The following is a 21511-nucleotide window of genomic DNA, read 5'->3' as shown; positions in this document are numbered from 1 at the left end:
AGTTGCCTTCTTCTCCATACGGAGATTTGCAGATGTGGGCGAAAGAGCAGAAGCAGAAAGCAGAAATCATCAAACTCGGCTGTTTTCTACTTCTGATATGTCAGAATCTACTGAGCGTAATATTTATTTGCTATTTTGTCAATTGACAGCATTTTGTGTTATTGAAATTTTAGATTATAATAGCGATACATGGAAAGGCCACAGATATCTGAAGAGGAAAATGTGAGACTGAGAATATTGCGCATATTAATTTCATTAGAATTATGTTAAAATATTCTTGTAAAATCTGGGATTGTTTAGTTTCTGAGGTTGCTTACTTGAAGACCACAATTATTATATAAATATCACATTTACAGCAGTACAGTAATGAATAAGCTCATTCATTTGGTATATGGGAGCACAACGACAACAACAACAACAACAACAGATGTAGTTCTTTGACATAAGTAAAACCAAACAAAATAACATGCTAACACAAGTTTGATTCTTATTCTGGCATTGACTGAATGTTTTTCTTTACCAGTTCTACTTTGCAGAGACAGAGACAATGATGTAAAGTGCAGAAATGTCCAATAAAAACTGCATGCACTTATTTACCGGGCACCAAGATATTATGTTCAATACTTACGCAGAATGAAGATCTCTGTTGGTGGAGATGTAGGAGGTTTGGGATCTGGAGGATAAAAAAAAGATTCTCTGTTTGCATACAATGCAGAAGCAGGCCTACCAGATGCTGGCATTTCATATCTTTCTTTCTACACATTTTGGATGATGTCCCAGACAAAAATAAGAATATTAGACAAAAAATAACCAAAGTTGAGCTAATATTTAAAGCGCTGATTCGTTCCATTTCTTGCATTTATTGGAACAAGATATGTGTTAGGGTAGGTAATTTTTCCACCAACAGCGGTTCTTCTTTCACTGTAGTTGTTGAAAAAGGAGAAAAGGACTTTTCCTGCTAAATAAAGAGCAGAGTTTTTTCATCTTGGTGCTTTTAAACAGGCCACGAGGGATGGATCTGACTAAAAAAACCAAGGGATACTGCACATTCACACGGTAGTGACATTCCACTTTTTTTGGCTTAACTAAAATATTTACTCTTAAATTCTGATCACATATTTAACTGGGCCGATCCCACACCTCAACCATAGCTACACTGGCCTCGCACAGAAAAAGCGAAGCACAAAACAGCAATGATGACGATGTTACGCAACATTGAAATACACACCTTTGCAGTCCTCAGCTCTGACTCCATCCATGATCTGGATGTTGTCCACAGCTATGTAACCTAAGCTGCGTCGGTCTGCGATGCCTTCCACCACCACCTGCAAAAAACAACACAAAGTCTTTCACATGCATTTTCTCATACAGGACAACAAAAAGAGAAGGTTAATCATCCAGAAACTTTGCTGTACATAAGTAATTTTTTTAAATTTTTGTTGGCTAAATTGTTAAGGTGCAAACTGTAATCCCAACATCCAGAGTTTATTCTTTTGTTCCAAATCATACCTTTCTTTCTCTGCCCTTAACATACTTTCTGTTTGCACATAATGAAGGCAAAAATAACCCCGAAAATCCATCCTAATGGTGAGCCTATAAGGAAAGAATGTTCTGACTCAGGACTGACTTGTCTTATAGTTATCAGTAGTAGTGAATTTACAATCTCTCCCTGCTGTCATTTTAAGAGTCATTACATCCAGATTTATATTACCTGATAGGGGATGCTTGAGTGTGGCAGTATAACTCGTCCCTCCCTCCACCGACTGCCCTGATGGCCACTGAGCGTCCACAGGATCTGCCCCTCCTCTGTCTCCTTCCTGTGTTTGATGTGAAGCGCTCCTGCGTGTTCACCAACCATGTGATACCAGAACGCCATGCACAGGTCAGAGTCTGGAGAGGTGATGGGCAGGCTGGCCAACCTCGCCACCTTCTCTTCTTTGTCCTCATCTTCACCAGTTTTACTCGGTGTGTCCGAGTCAGTCAGCTGCACGTAAATGAAGTTCCCAGGTTGGCCTGCAGGGGGCAGCAGAAGACAAGGTAAGAGGTGATTGTGACATTAGAGGAGTCCTGAAAGCTTTTCCAATGCGTTACTGCTGATATTATTCTTTTAAATACATCCCTGAATGTAAATATGCTGATATCTATACATCTTTAATGAATACACGCCTTAATATGACTGAGCGCAAACATCAGTGTGACAATAAAGGACTCATAAATCTCCCAAGCCTTCATTACAGTACATTCATTTGACTGCATTCAGCTGATTACCTTCCTTGTGGTTTGTCTAAACATTTAACTGTCTTTTCATAAAGCGAGTACTTGATAATGTCTGCGATACTGCTTAGCATCAAGCTTTCGAAACCCCCACACACATCAGATTCAAGGACCTCACAAGGTTTTCTCGTGAAAACAAAGGGCTCTCGCTTCAGGAGAAAAATCTGACTTGACATCACAAAATACTCATTTTTTATTAGTGATCTGGTTAAGTCAAGAAATCAAGGTGAAATCATTCATTTTAGAGCTGCAGCTACTGCTGCTCCCGTCTCCACAGAAACATCCATCACATCCATCAAGCTTGAATGGAGAGAAGGACAGAGAGCCGAGGCATGTTGATGAATTTCAGTGCTATATGTCTTTTAAAAGTCAAGGATTTCAAGGCTGTTCGTTCCTTCTTCAAATTGTATTACAGCACATAACATTAAAATACGCCCATACAAACATATGTTTTGTTAGAAAAAGGCACAAGATGCAATTGCATCTTTTGTTCTTAAAAAACAAAAAACAAAAATAAGTTGATTTAAATTCACGCCATCTCTTCTTATCTTTTTCAAACATGGCTACTATTTTTGGGTTTCTTCCACTGTCTCATAACAGCAACCTTTCAACTTGAAGATAATTTTTTTTGAAGAGGAAGAAGCTGCAGGCAAACATTCTGGTGAGTAGGGCCGGGTAGTAAGCAACGATTTTGTTGGTGCAGCCAGAAAACTCTCCCTGTGTGAATGCACACGATGACATGCACAACAATTTGGACCATTTTTGACAACTCTTCTCCATCAAACCCATCAGGAAGCTACAGCAGAACAGCATACTTCTGATTCTGCTTATGATTATGATCCCCTGCTTTCAGCTGTGAACACTCTGGACTGTTCCATTGTAAAACCCGGTGAGAGATGCTGCTCTCATCAGGAAAAGATCCTTATTGGGAAGGTTGGGTCAGTTCAGATCCAGAAAATGTTTGCCGGCTGTGCTCCATGATGAGTACAGTTTTGATATTTATGGATGGGTTACTGCCTCAAGTGGAGAAGTTCAAGCATCTCAGCGTTTTGGAGGTGGGATGTTGAGTTATTTTCCCGCCCACACCTGCGGCCAGAAGGTGCTGGTAGTGACCAAAAGAATAAGCTCTTGGATGCAAGCAGTGAAAGTGAGATTCCTTCTGAGGGTGTGTGGTCACAACCTTGGGATAACGGTCATTTGGTCAGTTGTTTGCGCTTCGCAAGGTGACCAAAAGAAAGAAGTTTGGGCATCTCTGCCTAGACTTCTGCCAGATACACTTTACAGGATGGACAGATGGACCTCTTACAGTAATTATTACCCAAATATGTCCTTTCGGACCTTACAGGGACTTAACATTGTGGCATGAGTGAGTGGCTTGAGCCTTTTCATGTGTATAACAGCTCATAGAGCATCAGGCCTACTTAGCTTTGTGATATATTTCCATATTCACAAAGTTTTTGTCCTTCAAAGTAAGAACAAGGTTGGGTGTCCAGTGGGAATTTCTTTTTACATCATAGGCATGTTTTTCCTCATTTCTTTAAACAGAAAAAAGGCAGAGTTGTGAATTTACAGCAGCACGGGGACTGTATAGTGTTATTTAAAGCTTTGTTGAAAATATTCCCATTTCTAGCACAAGAGGTTTCAACAGACTTTTCAGCAGATGCATAGTAACATCGAGAGCTACGGAGCACTCTCCCAAAGCATCTGTCGAGTGCCACTAGTTCAAAGAAAGAGAGAAAAAAAAAAGTCAGCACTCATCACCTACCCATGTGGTCAAGGGGTGGTCCTCTGTGGACAGCGGGAGCCCCGTTGGCCTGGATGATCCACTCAGCTCCCGTACCGGTCTCTCTGGTCCAGCCGCAGAACGACGAGAAGTCAAAGTTACAGGCGAACCACAAGTAAGCTGTAGCAAAGAGACACAAAAACACTCCTAAGAATCTCATACCTACAAAATATAACTGAAAATTTTCCCTGTAATCAATAATCAGCTATTAGTAAGCACAGTTGTTGTGAGTTCAGTCCTAGTTTTGGAAGGTTCTCTATTCAATTGAATTGAATTGAATTTTATTTATATAGCGCCAAATTACAACAGCAGTCCTTCAATCTAAGGCAATATATATTGTAAGGTAGACCCTACAATAATACATACAGAGAAATACCCAACAATCATATGACCCCCTATGAGCAAGCACTTTGGCGACAGTGGGAAGGAAAAACTCCCTTTTAACAGGAAGAAACCTCCAGCAGAACCAGGCTCAGGGAGGGGCGCCTCTAAGACGCGTGTCTTAACTATATTTATTCCTATCTTTGCTGGTACATCAAGCACTTTAAAGACAACCTTAAGGAAACAGTAGCCCTTCATTTGAATCCCAAATGCTGAAGTAAACAGCTCCTATCTGCTCCTGTAAACCCTTCCTGAGAACTGAATCAAGTCCCTGAAAAGCTGCTATGCTATGTGACAAACTGCTTAGGTTTTTAAGTGAAGAGGCGTACAGCTACGATCTGGTGCTGTGTTCACTGACCAATCAGTGTCATTCAGGAGGAGGTAAGGGGAGATGGCCTGAAAAAAAGGACAGCAAGTCTCGTAGCATTCCTATCAGGAAGCTGTTCCTGCTGTCATGTGCTCTCAGAGTATAAATTGTGCAGCCTACAAAAGGCTTGTGCAGATGGGGTGAGACAAACAGAGAGACCGTTGTGACTGTATGTACAATGTGCAGCGCTGGAGGGCATTTTCCTCCACATCCTCAGCAAGATGTCAGCCCTGATAGAAAACAGTATCAAGCACGTCCATATGTTTGGGATCAGCACTTTAGGAGAGAGAAACCGAAGAGTGGAGGGACCACGGAGCAGGGCGCGGTGCCACCAACATCAACGGATGTGGCCCCCTTAAAAACCCAAACAGAAAAAACCCTCCCTTTTTCCTCTGCCTCTGCCAGCAGTTGACGGGCGGTATCGGTTCACCGCAGCATCCAAATAAATGCAAAAATCTCTCAACAGTGGACATGTTTCTGAGAGGCTAATAGGATGCAGAGATGACCGTGGAGCTACACAGTAATACCCACCTTACCCACCCACCCACCATCCAGCAACCCCAAGCTGTCTTCACGCGATGCTTCAGCTCAGCTAATTGAGACCCAAGAGGCCTTTATTCTTCCTCCGCTGCTCTCACTTCACCTCCCTCTGTTCCTCTCTTTTACCTGCACTCTCCCTTTCTCTTTTTGCCTCTTTATCCTCCTCACCCAGCCTCCCCCCCCCCGCTTTATTTCTTTTCCCCCCTGTCAGAGCTGCCATTTTTTTAACCTTTCTGCCTATTCATTCCTCTACTCAGCCTGTTTGCTCAAAATGAGTTGCATTCAGTGTACTCACAAGGGAGGGTGAACTGTGATGTGGTGCTAAAATGTTCACCCAGAAAAGAAAGCCATAAATGACCAAAACAGAGCGCTGCAGTTGGCTTTAAATGCATGTGCGGAATCACAACATCAATGTTTCTCGTTCCATTAACACCTGCAGTTTTTTCCACACTATCTCACGAGTCTAATGCCACTCTCTTTTCTGCTGGTGTGTCCACATCTGTAAAGTGCAGTTTTATAGATGAATGATCATGAGTTTCAACCTCAGACACTCTTAGAAAGTTTTAAGTTGTTTCTTTATAACAAAACGCTATTTAAACATTTCCAGTGGGGTTTAAGAGAAATCTGCAGGGAAAGGAACATGAAAAAATGACATTTATGCACAAATATCTTGACTTTTTTTTCCTATTTTCTTTCCTTCTTACCTTTCCTTTATCCTTCCCCTTGCTGTTGAAACCTGTAGAAACCTTTTCATCGATGTAAGAAGATTTAACCCAGAGAAATATATAGCGATGGCACCTCAAGAATCAGACTATAGAAATCTACTAGCGAATCCAGTACCAGTAAAAGTAGTGGATGCCCCACCCATATGTCCAGCATAACTTAAAATGTTCAATTCTTGAGTTTTAACTATTTCTTTTATGATTTTTCAATATATTTATTCATTTTTTGTGCATAGCACTTCATGAAAATTTTGATTAAACAGATTTTTTGTGTTACATTTAAAAACTGAGCATAGAGACAAGCTACAAATACAAGCTCAGCTGGTATCAGCTGATAGCCTTCCAGTTGCATCTAGCTGGCAGATGTGGCGCAGCATTTAAGCTTGCCTACAGGTGTTGTGCATCTTCAAGCCTCCGCGATCTGTGCTGTGCAAATTACTACACAGGGAAATAATCGTCTTTTGACTACAGCTGGTCTGGCGTCAAAGATGAAAAACACTGACGAAAAAAAAGTCTTTGCTCTCTCTTTCACTCTCTTCCTCTCTCTCTCTCTGTAAATATATAACCTAATAGCACGTGTGTCTGTTCTGTCTCTCTCTGTAGTCCGCTAGTGCCAGGGTTCAGCAGTGTCAGGTTCATTTGTGAAGTGGGGCCATGAAAAAGCTATTAACTCTAATGGAGGTCAGCTTCACTGTTCTTCGCGACCGTGGTCAGTACCGTTGGTGACACTGAATAATGGGTCCATTGGCTGAATTAATGCACCGATCTGGCAAACCCCGAGCAGCGCTTTCACATCTACAGCTGCCTGTGAAATGGTTCAACTTTGATTTAAATGAAACACATTGTACGGGGAAACATGGGAGCAGATTGGGCGGAAATGCTCACCTGGCATGAACTCCATAATGGGGTTGGTGGACGTGGTGCCTCCTGCGAAAGACAGATGGGGCAGTCAGTTTGGGGTTAAAGGTCAGAGAGGGATTTCTCACCCACACAAATGCCAGCACAAACACAACATACCTGCTTTTATGAAAAACTGGTAGCAGGCATTTAAGCCAAACATTTTAACTTTAAGGTTTTAGAATTTTTCTTTAGCTTTTTAAATCCTAGAAAAGAGGCCTAATGCTTAACGTGGCTGTAAATAAAAGAGAGGATAAAGGAGAATCGGAAACAAGGATAGTCAGACAGCGCTAAAGAAAAGCTAATAAATAAATAAAGCTGAACAGAAAAAGACCAATTCAGTCAAAACTGTAGCAGCTAGTGAGGAGATAAGGGAGAATTTCTCATGATCCAATTCCAACTGGGCTTCATTAAAGCAGAAATTAAATCAATAACATTTAAAGGAAGAAAGAAGAAAGGCTTTTATTCCCGCGTTCAATCCTTTTACCTTTTATTGTTTTGCATTTTAATTTGGCGAGCTCACCGAGACGGAGAGCGTACTAAAAGGAACCGAGTTTCCGTGGTTTACCTTCGTCGTATTCGGGGGTCTCGGTTTCAGTGATGCAGTCCAGCCGTCCATCTTCACACTCTATAACTGCTGTAGTGCCGGGGTTGGTGATCGGTGCTGTGGTGGTCGCACCAAATGTGGTCATGGGAGGCGTAGATGCGAGTGTGGTGGTGGGAAGTGCTGTAGTTGTCATTTCTGTGGATGAAGATGAAGAGACAGGAAGTGTGAGTGACTAGAATGGATTAAAAAAAGGAGATGAAAGAGTGTCAAGAACTGACCCCACCTCTCGCCCTATCAGTGCCCTTCATGCACGTTTAAATGCAGTTTGAGTGTCAAAGGGATATAGCCTGTTTGGCTCAGTGGCCCTGTGGCACAACTATACTAGTTTCATTTTTTTAAGTACTAAGACACCTCCAAAGTTGTGTCGTCACAGGCGACTGAGGCCCAGGAGGTGGGGGGCTCATCTACCAATCATAAGTGCTTCTCCAGTGTCCACATGTGTGGACATTGAGGAAGCCCTTGGGCATCCAACAAATGTGAGGATGCTAGTTATTAAAAAGCACTAAAAAAAGAAGAAGTGTATGACTGTGTGTGTGAATGAGTGAATGTAGCTTAAGTAGAAAAGTGCTACATAAGCACCAATCCAAAGCTGAAACCAAAGCCAAAATAATTCACTGATTTCTCAAAGCTAATTAAAAGCTAGCAATTTTTCTTTGACAGCGAACTCATCATCTACTGGGCAGAGAAAAAAAGTCTTAAAACACTCAGTGAATAATGATCGGCCTTTAGTGATTCGTTAACTGCTAAAGACATACTGAGACCAAAAATATTTTGCCGCTGTCTTACAGTTCTTTCCTCTGGTTTCTGCTTGATAATTACACAAAGCGCTGATGGAAAGAAGCAAAACTAAAACAGTTTGGTTCCAGTCTGAGTCCCTCTCATTTACTGGAGCCAAACTCGAAGGATGCAGGACCGATCATCGGTGACAGACTTATGAGTCCCCCTGGAGTTGTGGGTTCCTGAGCATTTGCTTAGTTTGCTCTGTTTGTAATCCTGCCTTAGATGCAGTTTACAATTCATGTATATTCTAGTGTACAAATCAAAGAGAGTTATAGTCTGAAAATCTAACTTAATAGCTGTAATATGAAAGCTGCTTGAACTTGTTTTAAAATGGAGGAAAACTACTGGGGCTGAATTAGTGTCTGAGAAACACTGCTGACAAAGATGCCAAAGAAAAACAAAACTTAACTTTTATTTGGTAACTAACAAGTAAGAGGACCCAATCACCTCCTACTGCGGAGACAGGCGTTCTCAGTGGGATGCCACTGTGTCTCGGTCTTGTCAGATACCCACTGGGGGAAAACTGTTGAAAACCTGTTGCTTTTTCATCTGCTATCAGTCTAATTAAGTTGATTTTCACAGTTTTGCGATCGTGGCGGAAATGCAAACAGGAATGGGCACAAAGGACTTTTTGATTTTCTGATTTATTTCACGGTGCTTCTTAAAAAATGAAGATTAAAAATAACATGGAGCTGGGCAGATCGCGTCTACTCTGCAGACAGATTTACAAAGAAGAAAAGTAGCTACATGCATTAAAAGCTTTTGACAATATAGTCGGTCTAATTAACTTTAATGTCATTTTTTGCAGTGAGCTCAAAAAAGAAAATGACTGAAAAGAAAGTTTCAGAGGATTTTTGGTCTAGAAAGGAGAATACTTAGGAGAAAAGTCAGATCATTTATATCTTGACAGAGAAAACAGACGTCTCTCTCTTAAGAGTCATGTATGAATCCAAACAACTAACACATTTTGTCTCTTTTATATGAGAATTCAGAGTCATTATAGCGGACCTATTACGCTTTTCCATATATACTGTTACAAATGGTGTTCCTCCTATTAAACATGACAAAACATAAAAGTAATCCCTGTGAGTCTAATGCTCAGGCCTCAGACTGCTTTCAATGCCGAGTTGCAGGCAGTTTTTTCTTTTATGTTTGCTCTGTCTGTTGCCGGGCGTGTGGCAGGCAGGGAGTGGACCCAGAATGCAGGACTCAGCATACAGATGTAAAACTCCAAATCATAAAATTATTGCTGGTAATCAAGAAACAAAAACCTGAAAGACCTGAAAGAGTCTCCGAAAACGTTACAGCACTTATGCAAATATGTGATGTCTTGATAAATCGAGCAGATATTTGAAGTTTACACAGCAACATTCTCGCATGAAAATACCTTAAAAGTTTATTTTGTGACCCAGACAGAGTAATATTTCAAACTCCGCCACTCTGTGTTCCTCCGCCACTGCCTCGTTTGGGTTTTGGACAAAATGGATTCTGGGATATTGCATTTTGTCATTTCGAGCTGATTGGAGACCTAAACAGCCAATCCGATATTTTTGCATCCAAGTCTGTGATTGGCTGGTTTTGTGGCACAAATATAACGGTGTACAGAAAGAGTTGAGCGCGCACGGGCAGAAATGTTGAGAGCGCGAGCAACACATTGCGAGCGAGCGCAAGTGCAAAAACTGAGCGAGAGGGGCTGCTATTGTGTGTGTGTGTGTGTGGATAATAGCAAACACTGAAATACATTTTTTGCATGCAGCAATGAATTTTGTTCACTCGAATTTAGCTTTTCTTCGCTCAAAATAAATTTCTCCTCAAAATGCAACACTTGCACCTGCAATTTTTTTTTTTTACGTGCGCTCAGAATAGTGTCACAAAAATAACGCCATAGGATTTGGGCAGAGTGAACACACCTGGGAACACAGCTGAATGGAATCCCCCTGACCAGGGCAGTTTCAAAATAAAACAGGAAGTAACACACTGAGAGTCAGACTAAGACATGTGGACAAAAGATGAAGGAACTTGAGAGCACAGGAGACAGGACTGGGGAGACCGAAGGCAAACAAACACATAGACACTGAAGACCGACTGGACGCAAAAAAGGGAACAAAGAAACAAGAATTATTAATATAAATAGCAAAACTATGAATCATAAGTCCAAAATGCAGGGGCATAGACCCAATAACATAACAGGATGCTCTTAATATGGTCATTAACATGATCTTTAGTTTACCACGGGCCAGTCAGAAGAAAGTTGTCTTAAAGGGAGAGCGAAGAAAGCTAACACAGAGGATGAACTGAAGGGCTGCACCAACACCCAGCATAAGTTTAAATAAAGATGATTTTGACTTGTGAATCATGCAGAGCTACTCTAGTCGACTCTCCAGATGAAAATATGGAGTTAGAAATAAGCATAATAGGTTCCCCTTTAATGAAAAGTGATATAAGGTTGGATACAGCGCTCTCATTAACTACAAAACTCAAGTGTCTTGATTTCTCGGAAGGTTGAGAGCTGGCACTTTTCCCCCCATCAAGTACCAGAGTAATAATGACAGAAACTCTTGTATCTTGTTAAATTCTACTCTGCAGTCAATGTGTGGTGATGTGTTTTTATGTAAATTAAACAAATTGAACTTGCATTAAGCGTATGCAGACTATGTGAAAACCACAGATGGTCTGCATATAATTAAACTTTGTAAGGAAACGTGTCTGCGACATTTCGAGTGGGATGGAGGTTTGCTCTTACAGCAGCGTGGATGTAAGCGTCGAGCTGATTTAACTCGGAGCTCGAGGCAAAACATCTGATTAAGCTGCTGAAAGTGATCCGCAGGAATATCATTGAGCTTGTTAGTTTCTCTTCGCTTGTGTTTGTCTGGGCTCGAGTTGGCATCTTGATGTTCTCGTGAAAAGAGAGGGAGACTCATTAATGAAGCGCGGCTCTCGGTCTAATTAACAAAAACCTGTTTTCAGTTATAAATGAACTGCTGGTTGATGCTTGGTATATCCGACACCGTACATTTCTAAAGCTTTCGACAATAGCTTTAGCACATTTTATTTATTTAATAGCACAAATTTTGCTTGTTTAGCCCTTTAAGGACCACTTGAGGTCATTATGCACATTTATGAAGCACCAAACTGCCTCAGCGAGCTTCTCTGTTCCTACAAGAAAGCTGTGATTTGGATAATTGGATATGACTGTGAATGTCTATGTACCACGTTTTTATATGTATCCACATGGTTTGCATGTATTTTATTAAGTATGTGTGCACGTGCTGCAAGCAGTGGGATTAAAGTGTCTGTGTCATGTCTCCTGCTGCAGTGTGTATTGCAGTGACCCCCCTTTAACTAAAAATACACTAAAGTATCAGTTTAACTTAATAATGTCACACCATCATCCACCACATACTGTACACAGTGTTGTTTAAAAACACATGTAAAAATGTGTGGATTGTTTTGTGCGATTATCTCCCAGCAAAGTCTACATAAGTGGAGGAGTGACAAATTAAAGGAAAAAGTGGAAATCAATTTTGTGGAACTCGAACTTGGGGAGGACATCAGACTGTTTCGTGATGCTGCAGTCTATGTTTGTTTCCCTGCTACGCTCTCGTTGTTGCAGTCACGATAACAGCTGGAGGAAGCATCTCAGAAACAAGACAAATTCTGTTTTGCATCTACTCTGTTCAAGTTTGTTTGTCTTTTTTTCCCCTACAAGTACATCGAGTTCATCCGCATCATTTCACGCTGTATTCCGATTGGTTGGTTCATAAATGTGAGCTTCAGCAGCAGTTATTCTGGCAGATGAGCGTCCTAATTTAATTTACTTTGGCTGCAAAACTGTTGCCTTTCTCACCGAGTGACCTCTGCTTTTAAGGAGTGACCAAGACTGTGTCTTTCATTGATAAAAGAAATCCGTCCATCGACCCATCCTACCTCTCCAACCTGATAATCGACATGCTTGTGTGACTTGCCACACAGACTTTTGATTTTTCAGTCAATATGAGCCCAAAATGAGTAACTAACCCCTAAAACTCATCAGGAACGTGTTTACAGAGGTTCAGACAGAAAGCTGTTTTCTCATACACCTCAATAGGACTGGAAGTCCTTTTCCAACCACAGGTATCGCCCTCTCATGGCCATCAGACAAAATGCAGGTTTGAGGCACTTTCACACTGGCTTCAGGTGTTTAGACTAGTTAAGATCTGGTGACTCCAAAGATTGAAGATGATTTACATCACTGCTGCACTCCCAAAACTGCTCAGTGACGGTTTATTTCTTATTAAGGTGGGCACTGCCATCTTCCACTCCCACTCAGAACAACTTAAAAAAGAAACCCAAACCGATTTGCTGTGATTTTCCCGGCCAAAAAAACAAGTGCACCCCAACAATGCCAGTAAAATGCCCCCAGAGTGGAACAGAAGGAACTCAGAACCCTTGCTGTAAGGGTCAAGGATTAATGCTTTTCCTTTAATATGACCCACATATGCCCACATGCAAACAGACCTACATGGTAGATCATTTGTCAAAAACAATGAGTCACAGTCCATCTGTAACATGAGTCACAAACTGTTGCATTCACAAGCATATCACTAGAGTATGTGTCAGCTGCGGATATTACTGTAGGTTGGACTCCGCACAAGAAAGCGTGTTTACTGTTTTCATCTAGGGAAGAGTAGGATGTTTGTTTTGCATATGAGCTGCTTACTTTTACTGGATTTTAGTTGAGGAGCAGTATTAAAGTTAATGGTTTGCACAATTAGGTGTGCAGGTACTGTCGCTGTCTCCGAGCTGCTTCCCTGTCGACTGGGAAACATTTTTCTTTGAAGGGAACGTGAATACAAAGAAAAAACAATTAGCTGTTGAGAGATTTTAAGGTTTTCAAAAATTCAGTTTAACACGGTTGATTTAATTGAGTTGACAGATCCAAGATGCCCCGCGTACTTCTCTCATCTCTTTGTCTTCTCCGTCCTTTAATCAGTCTTCTCCTCTCTCGGGCTCTCACGCGCAGTCCTGCGTGGTTTTGCTGATTCTTATCATTCTCCCTACAGTGCAACCAGATACTCCATCAGAGAGCCTGCTTCCTCCCTTCATCTGTTCCTTCCTCACCTACTGTGAGAGGTCAAACCCTTCCTCCCTCTCTTCCTCTCCCTTTTTCTCCCACACACCCGTCAAGCTCTGACCACTGCAACAGCAGAGATAGTACCCTGCCACGGCATGCGTCAGCCTTTTCATGTGCTCACACTCTCTTTCTGCCTCTCATTACACCAACCAGCGTGAAGTGTAAGCAGTTTACTGTTTAACGGCTGACTGAGGCCAAATACTGTTTGCATGTCGAACGTTTTCAAAGATTTCATTAGCGTTTGCCTGAGTCACTGTTATAAATTATCCTTATTTATCTTATCCTGGGCTTTTGTGCCTGCCTTCAGTCTGAAACGAGCTGCTTTAGCTCCCTTTCCCTCTTTCTGAGGAAGCTTTCTTCTGATTGGCTGCCCCTCGCAAACAAAAAGATTCGACAAGCAGTTTGAGTGAGGTATCTGTTGCTAAAATAACCATATACATCTTTACATTGTTACCATCTGTTAGCCAATGAGCGTGCGATTTCATACCACAGGTAATCCTCAATTTTGATACACAGTATGGCCAAGATTTGCCACACAGACTTTATTTTTCAGTCAATATGACCCAAAATGAGTAACTAAGCCCAAAAACTGATCAGGAAGGTGTTTACAGAGGTCCAGACAGAAAGCTGTTTTCTCATACACCTCTATCGGACTTGAAGTGTTTTTCCAACCACAGGTATCGCCCTCTGGTGGCCGTCAGGCAAAATGCAGGTTTGAGGCACTTTCACACTGGCTTAATTTTTCCAACCTTTTCCGTCTATGGTGACAAAATCATGCTTGAAATCAAGTGTTTAAAGCTTTTGACTCACATGGATTGCTGTAATGTAATCTAAGGCATATGGTTTTCAAGAGTCATGTGCGATTTAAAAGAAGCAAAAACTGCAGATCAATAGATTTAGAACTGCCGCAGCACGTCACCTGCTCTCTCTCTTAAAGAGGCTGAAGAAAAAAAAGGATTCAAGTAATGTTTTTAACGGTGAACTTCATTTGAGGAAAAAAACCAAGCAAACTTTAAATATACCAGCTGTTTTTATGTTTGCCTGCTTTATTTCATTTAACACCTTAAAGTAAACTGAATAACAGAAAATGTGAGAGAACGATGCACAACAACAGAGGCGTAAAGTTTGAGCTTTCTTGTTAGTACGATGTTTTAAACATGAGATAAAACATGCGGCCTAGAGATGTAGTCTGAATGTTTGTGAGTGTGATGACTGAGATCTAAGACTCAGCCCAGATACAAAACATTTACTGTGCGTGTGTCCCATTGTGCCTCACTGTGGGTTTTTTGTTTCCTTCTGTCAACAACCCCAACGGTAAATTCCGTCTTCCTGCAACGAGTTTCTTTGCAGTTTCTGGAATTCACCTTCTTTTTTCTGCATGCTATTTGCTATGGTTTATGAAAGCTCAGTGCCACTTTCAAGCAAGACCAAGCCTGCCAAAGGCAGAAACCACAGGAGTGTGTAATATCAGGATATTAAACTGCAACATGCTGTTAAGTTTTCCAGTGTAATCTGATCCAGTTCAAACTTGCTCCACATCACAGGCTTAATGCCATTCTTTATATCTTTGTGGCATACTGCAGAACGACGGACTGATAGATCTGTTTGTGGTAAAAGGGACTCACCCTCCAGTTCGCAGCCCAGCAGCTCTAAACGGAGGCCCACGCCCTCGTTGGTGGCTCTCTCCGGATAGATCCTGATCAAGCGGGTAATAAGTGGACCTATGGATCTCAGCTCCGGGGTGTCATGGTTCTGATTCCCCAAAAATACCTGAAGAAATAAAGGTATTGCACAGATTTAGGCCTTTACATATAAACAAGGGATGTGATTATGAAATGAATGCGATACAGCTGATAAATATCGACCACTGACAGCGGTAAACATGATCTGATCTGCAGCCCTACATAAGCTGATATAGATTTTTGGTGGATATATGTTTGTATCCCTGAATCAAATGACCATAAAGTTGGAAAGCATGCTTTCTGATCTAACTTGTGCAGCTTTATAGTTAAGTCGTTCATAATTTTACCTGTAATTATCACCAGTGCATAGAGTCTAAGGATCTTTCTGATATGAGATGCATGAAATTGCGTCAAAGAAGTAAACGTATGAAACTGGTATGAAAGCTCTGTCATTTACAGAGGAAGGTACCAGTATAACTAATACAACCAAGCTATTCTGAACACTCTGCAGCACTCACTGCTGTAAAGCCCCATCCTCGGGGCTTTGATAAGAATAACAGAAAAAAACAGCGTGTGCTGTCTCTGATCAGGCATTACGCTGTTTGACAAGGAGCTGAAACAAAATGAAAGGAGGAAATCAGATCCAGAGGCCATCCTTTCATATTTTCAGCATGGAAGCAGCACAGATGAAAATGGTTACAGTCACACCGGGAACCAAGTGGCGGGACACCAAACACCAAACGCACGCCTGCATGTCTGAAGCGCTGCGGTTTCCTCGTGCCTGATTTATTACAGGCTGCAGAGTGGCAGTATAGCTGGAATTATAATATGAAAAGTTTGTGTATGGACATAACTGTTACACTAAAGCTGTTCCATCTTTGCTAACACCTTAGCATGTTCTGGTATGTGCTGACTAAAAGTGGCCTTTCATAAGAAACTAAAGGCAAAACTGTTGCAGCTCTTAATGTCTACATGTGCAAATGCACAAATTGTTAGAGTTCCTGGGTCATCGGCCCAGTGTTTTGTGGTTTTGGTTCTTTGATTTTGTTTATTTCATTATATTATGGGTTATAGGTTTATTCTTAGTTTAGGTTTTCTATGTGGGTTTTGTTAGAGTTTTAGTGTTCTGGTTTTCTGTCTGTGATCCATAGTTGCTGTCTCCCCTGTCTGCTGTATCCCCGTGTCAAGTCTGCGTCTCTGTGTTATGTTTCCTGTTTTACTTTGAAGGTCCATGTCTTATGTTAATGTGTCTGGTTTTGCTTCCTTTGTCTCGTTAGGCCTGAGTTGCCCCAGCTGTGTTTCCCTCCTGTTTGCCATTCCCTGATTGCTCCCTCCGTGTATTTAAGCCCTGTGTTTCTCTGTGTCCGTGTTGCGATCCACCCTCATCTTGCTGTGTAAGCTTATTTTGTATTCTCAGTTTGGTTACCCTTTTGAGTTCAGCATTAAAGCTGTTTTTTGAGTTCATGTCTGTCTCTGTAGTCTGCACTGTGGGTCCTTTTCCTGCCTGCACACAGCTGTTCCATAACACAAATGTTATGTTTGTCTGCAGGTACGCATAAAATCCAACATATATCTGATGAGTATACGAACCTGCTAGTTTTTAAAAAAATTTCCTGTCAGAGAGGGTATCCTTATATGGTCATATCAGGCACAGAAGCCCCGCCCACATGCTGTTCAAACTTTCAGAGGGGCAGTCAATCAGCAGAAGAAGAAGAAAGAAGGAGGAGTTTAAAAAAGGACAAAGTAAGGGGCTGCACGCAGGGGAAATTCAAAAAGAATAAGGATTATTTTAAATTGAGAATCATGGAAAGATTTTCTGGTAAAGAATTAAAAAATGGATCTGGAAATTAGCTTCTGGTCCTCTTTAAAGAATAGTGCCACATTTTATTCAGCCTGTCCTCCAGTTTTAGGGAAAATCTTAGGAAATTACAGTAGCCTTTTAGTTTCTTTAGACAACGCTGTGGCACTTTTACACTCATAAAATGAGTGGTTTGAATTTGCATGCTGGGAGGTTACACTGTTACCACTGTAATTGTAATCTTAAAATCCATTACAAATGTGGTTCCTGAAAGCTAATCATCCCTTACTTGTGTGTTGTTGTTGTTCTTGTTGTGCATCTTCCAGGACTTCTGTTTGTGATTAGACAGAATAAGCCACCTGCACATGTTATACAACTCTATATACGCTCATCTTTATGCACGAACATGCACTGTACGTGCTTGTGCCCAGGCACCTTTAAACACACGTACCACTGAGCCTTCCTGCCTCGTCTTTTGAAGCGTTTTTTATAAAAAGCTACAGGAAACAGAGCGGAGAGGCTGACGGGAGCATCTAGATCTCCGTCTGCAGTAAATCAGCAGGAGTCTGATGGCCAGCTTCGCCCTCCGCCCTGCCATCTGGAAAACATAGAGGAGGATGTCGCACCAGCAGGGCCAGCCGAGGAGGGGAAGAAGGGTCTCGAGAGCAACGACATGCATTTCCTTTTTGCAGATTGGAATTACAGTTATGTTTACAGAGACAGAAAATTACACCAAAATCGTGACTTGTTATGTTTTCTGTCATCTAAAGGACAAAAAGAAAAAAGCCCAGCAACGTGAAATATACTTAACAACTTAAAGTTACTTGTATATTAACGTTTTTATCGGCTTCAGTTCAGGACTACACCCTGCACTCTGTTCTAGAGCAATAGAACTTCATTTAGTTGCAGCAGTTTTGTGGTGTCATTAAGCCAAGAAAGAGCTAGAAAGCCGATCGATGAGGGAATCAGTAAGGTATGACCACTAATATTTTTGTAACACAGACGTATCGACACGTTTGATCAATACGCGTCTTAGAGGCTCTGGTGCAGAGAGAAGCGAGGGACCTCGGCACAAAGCTTGGGCGAATGTGAAAAATAAATAAATGCGTGGGTGGTCGAGCAGCAACTCCCGCCGCACTTTTTTTGTGTCACCGAATCCTGCTGTGATGATTTCACCCCCCCCAATAATGCCGCTTCAGTTTTTTACCCACAGTTCTTCTTTCTTCTTCTAGCCTGCGTTTATTTAAAGTACACTAAAATGATTCGCTTCCATAAAAACACAGATTTCCTGGTGGAAGTTTTGTGGAGCTCTTCAGACAAAAGCATCCAACAAACACGGACCAGCAAACAGAGCTCACATGAAAAGCCGTCTATAATTTAGGTGATTAACATTTCATTCCAGGAGCGGCGCTGTGTCGTGCAGAGCGTCTGTCTCACGGCTTTCAGGAATTAAAGACGTCTGTAAGAAGATGTTTATTTCATGTCAACAACTTTTTTATCTGCTTTCCTTGTAATTCATCGCCTGCTTCACAATGCTGCCGAATGAGACACGGGGAGGAATAAAGAAAGAAGAGGAATAGAAGCCAAAAGAAAAAGTAAAACCACTTTCACACGTGGTCCTTTCAGATAGCCTCGAGCACCACCTTCAGATGTGCTCATTTGAAGTCATATTAAGCACATTTAGTCACAGTCTTATGGTTCTGTGTTGTTTTTGAGTTTTGGATTCTTGTTTAATCGGATCGCTGTTTTGATTTAATTATTCCAGTCATGCTGAGCCTCAGTTCTTTTGATATTTTTGAATTTTTGTCCCTGTTTGGATTTAATTGTTGTTTTGGTGATGTGCAGTTTTAATTTTTAGCCTCTCGGGCAATTTCCTGACTGTGTTTCCTCATTTCTACGTTGGCCGTCATGTCTTTGGTCATTTTCTGTTTTACTCTGTCTTTGTGTGCGAACTAATTAATCTGCATCTCAAACAGATGAATAGATGTTGTTTTCAGCACTCACGTTACACAACCTGACCTTCTGGCTGCCAGGCACCGCAAACACAGACTAATAAAAAGTGACATTTTGCTGTTACATGTGTAAGTGAGCCAACCTTGACCCTGGTGGTGTTCTCCTCCTTCACCATGGTCCACTCCTCTCCGTCCAGGCTGTGGCCCACCTTAAACTTCTTCATGAAGACGTTCCTGTCACGGTGTTTCCCTCCTTGGATCACCACACCGGTCACTGTCTTGTCCTGGCCCAGATCCACCTGTGAAGGAGCAAAATACTGTCTACACCTATGATCTGTGATAGATTGTAAAACTGACAAAGATGACTGGGGTTTCATTTAAAAAGAACTGGCTTGGATTGGTGCGGACGAGTGGTTTCCACTGGGATCCCTGCAGGTGGGAATCAGGATAATTTGAGAAATCTTAAGACTATTTAGATATTTGCTAGTCAAAATGTAGATATTTTTCTTGCCTGATGCTTCCCATCTGAGTGGGGAACAGGAAAAATAAACTGTATACTCTATTTTAAACTGTTTATAAAAGCACTCGTGGCCATATGAGTGAGCAGACACTGTCTTCATGTCAAAGCATCACCAGCCAGAAACTTTGGGAAGCACCGTTTCAGTTAACAGTGCAGCAGTTAAGGATCTGCTTGTGGCTGCTGGATGCATACCTGAACTTACTAATACTGTAAACAAATAAAACACACATGAGGTCATGATCTGCCTGTTTCATCTCTAAACTCAGCTGTGTTTGTGAACCCACCTGCAGCCACTCATTCTTGAAAGGCTGCTTTGTCGACTGTCCGGTCCAGCCCGACCTTCCCGTCAATAAACGGGCGTTCTCGGCCACCCAGCCCCGGTCAGCGTAGGACGAGGCACTGATCTGAGCATCTGAGATCTGGCCAGACACCATCCCCAACATCCCTGCACACGGGTAGTCTGTACAGCAGGAGAACGATGAGCAGACAGTGAACAGTGGGTAGGAAACTTTTGAAAGGCGTAAAGTACGATAAGAAATGCCACGGCCATCATTATCTTGTCACTGCTTAAGTCAGCGGTTTTAGTTGAGGCCCTCTGGGTGCTGGAGCAGTGTTTAAACGCTTTGGTAAAAATATCAAAGAGTCCTCTTTAATCCCCAGGATGGGTTTGTTTGAATAAACGAGGAATTACTAAACTTTTAGTGTGTGTACGCTGCTGCTCTGTAGACGAAGCAGGGATTCAGTATCCTTTTTGCATAGCACCAAATCACAACAACAGTCGCCACAAGGGACAGTAAGGTGTTTGTGAGAAAACCTATCAGCAAGGACTTTGTGATGGTGGGAAGAAAAAACTCAATTTTAATAGGAAGAAATCTCCAGCAGAGGTGATGGAGAAACAAGACGAAATAGAGGCGGATGGAGAGATAAGACAAAAATGCAGCAGTGGTGTATAAACAGGTGGGGAGTGAAAAGACGTGAGTGGAAAATAAGTGCTCAGTGCATCACTTGAAAGTCCTCCAAGAGCCTGAGCCTTTAGCAGTGGATATTCAGGGTCACCTGATCGAGCTCGAACTAAAAACTTTATCAAAAAGGAAAGCTGTGAGTTGAATCTTAAAGAGGGTGTCTGCCTCCCGAGTCGAGCCTCTCTGATTCTGAGGGGCTTGACTATCAGCAACTATTCTCCTTCTTGTACGCAAGCACAGATTTGACTTCGCGGGTATGTTTTTCCGAGCGTCTTCTGTGGATTGAGGCATCAGCGGGATTTCAGTCTCACGCTGACTCCATAATATTGAGATCAGGGTGATTGGAGCTGCCACAACATCTTTTTCAGGACTCCTTGTTAATTCTTTTTGACTGCGACTGTAAGTTTATGGTCACTGACATTAAACAGAATGAAAACGGGCAGATTAGAAAGCTCCCTGATAGCAACATGATTGTGATGGATAAGAACCCAAACATCCAAACGTCTGTGTCTCAGCTGTGTTTTGAACTAAAATAAGTGCTTCTTTTTATATTTCTCCTGCCATTACTGATGTTACTATCATGGCTGGATATACTCCAACACCTATAAGACAAAGGTTGTAAGGTATGAACACGTCTGTGCCCTCTATGTTCACGGCAACATTAAAGTGAAAAAAGAGGAATATGCCTCCTTCTTTGTGACTGTTAGATCCAAAGCATTCATCGTGTTGCCGCATAGTAGGGCTGGGCCATATCGTACCTTTCACGGTAATACTGGTATAATGTTGGGCAACGATAAGAAAATGAAATATCGCGATAGAATATGGGCAAAACGTGCATGCGCAGTGCCTTTGTTTTCATAAAAAGCAGAAAAACCATGGCGGTGACGGAGAATGACAAAAGATAATAGCTGAACGAAACGGATGAACCAGAACTGGTTTGTAAAAATGCTGCAACTTCAGTGGTGTGGAACTGGTTTAGCTTTCATCCCTCAGATTCAGATACACAACAAAGCACTATTTTTGGTAGAGCATGCTAGCGGGCCGTCGTTAATACCGTGTTGTTTGGAAAATACGACACACTTAAAATCAATCCTTTGATTTTTCTGAAAATCGACAGTGCCCCTTATAATCCC

General features: G+C 41.8%; 1 protein-coding gene across 1 annotated transcript in view; it reads right to left on the bottom strand.

Moving 5' to 3' along the window:
• The window catches only part of LOC102209774 (neuropilin-1a-like), a 91977-nt gene that overhangs the window by 3929 nt on the left and 66537 nt on the right, over nucleotides 1-21511 (bottom strand). Inside the window, exons 9-17 of the mRNA XM_005740749.1 lie at nucleotides 19701-19876; nucleotides 19040-19195; nucleotides 15090-15234; nucleotides 7533-7706; nucleotides 6953-6994; nucleotides 4040-4177; nucleotides 1712-2013; nucleotides 1229-1325; nucleotides 629-673 (exon numbers count right to left, since the gene is read on the bottom strand). Coding sequence (XP_005740806.1) covers nucleotides 629-673; nucleotides 1229-1325; nucleotides 1712-2013; nucleotides 4040-4177; nucleotides 6953-6994; nucleotides 7533-7706; nucleotides 15090-15234; nucleotides 19040-19195; nucleotides 19701-19876 — 1275 coding nt within the window. The remainder of the gene's footprint in view (nucleotides 1-628; nucleotides 674-1228; nucleotides 1326-1711; nucleotides 2014-4039; nucleotides 4178-6952; nucleotides 6995-7532; nucleotides 7707-15089; nucleotides 15235-19039; nucleotides 19196-19700; nucleotides 19877-21511) is intronic.

The sequence above is a fragment of the Pundamilia nyererei genome, unplaced genomic scaffold, assembly GCF_000239375.1.
Source record: "Pundamilia nyererei isolate P.nyererei 1_Seehausen unplaced genomic scaffold, PunNye1.0 scaffold00103, whole genome shotgun sequence".
NCBI classification, from domain to species: Eukaryota; Metazoa; Chordata; class Actinopteri; order Cichliformes; family Cichlidae; genus Pundamilia; species Pundamilia nyererei.
This window is presented reverse-complemented; position numbering and strand designations above follow the sequence as displayed.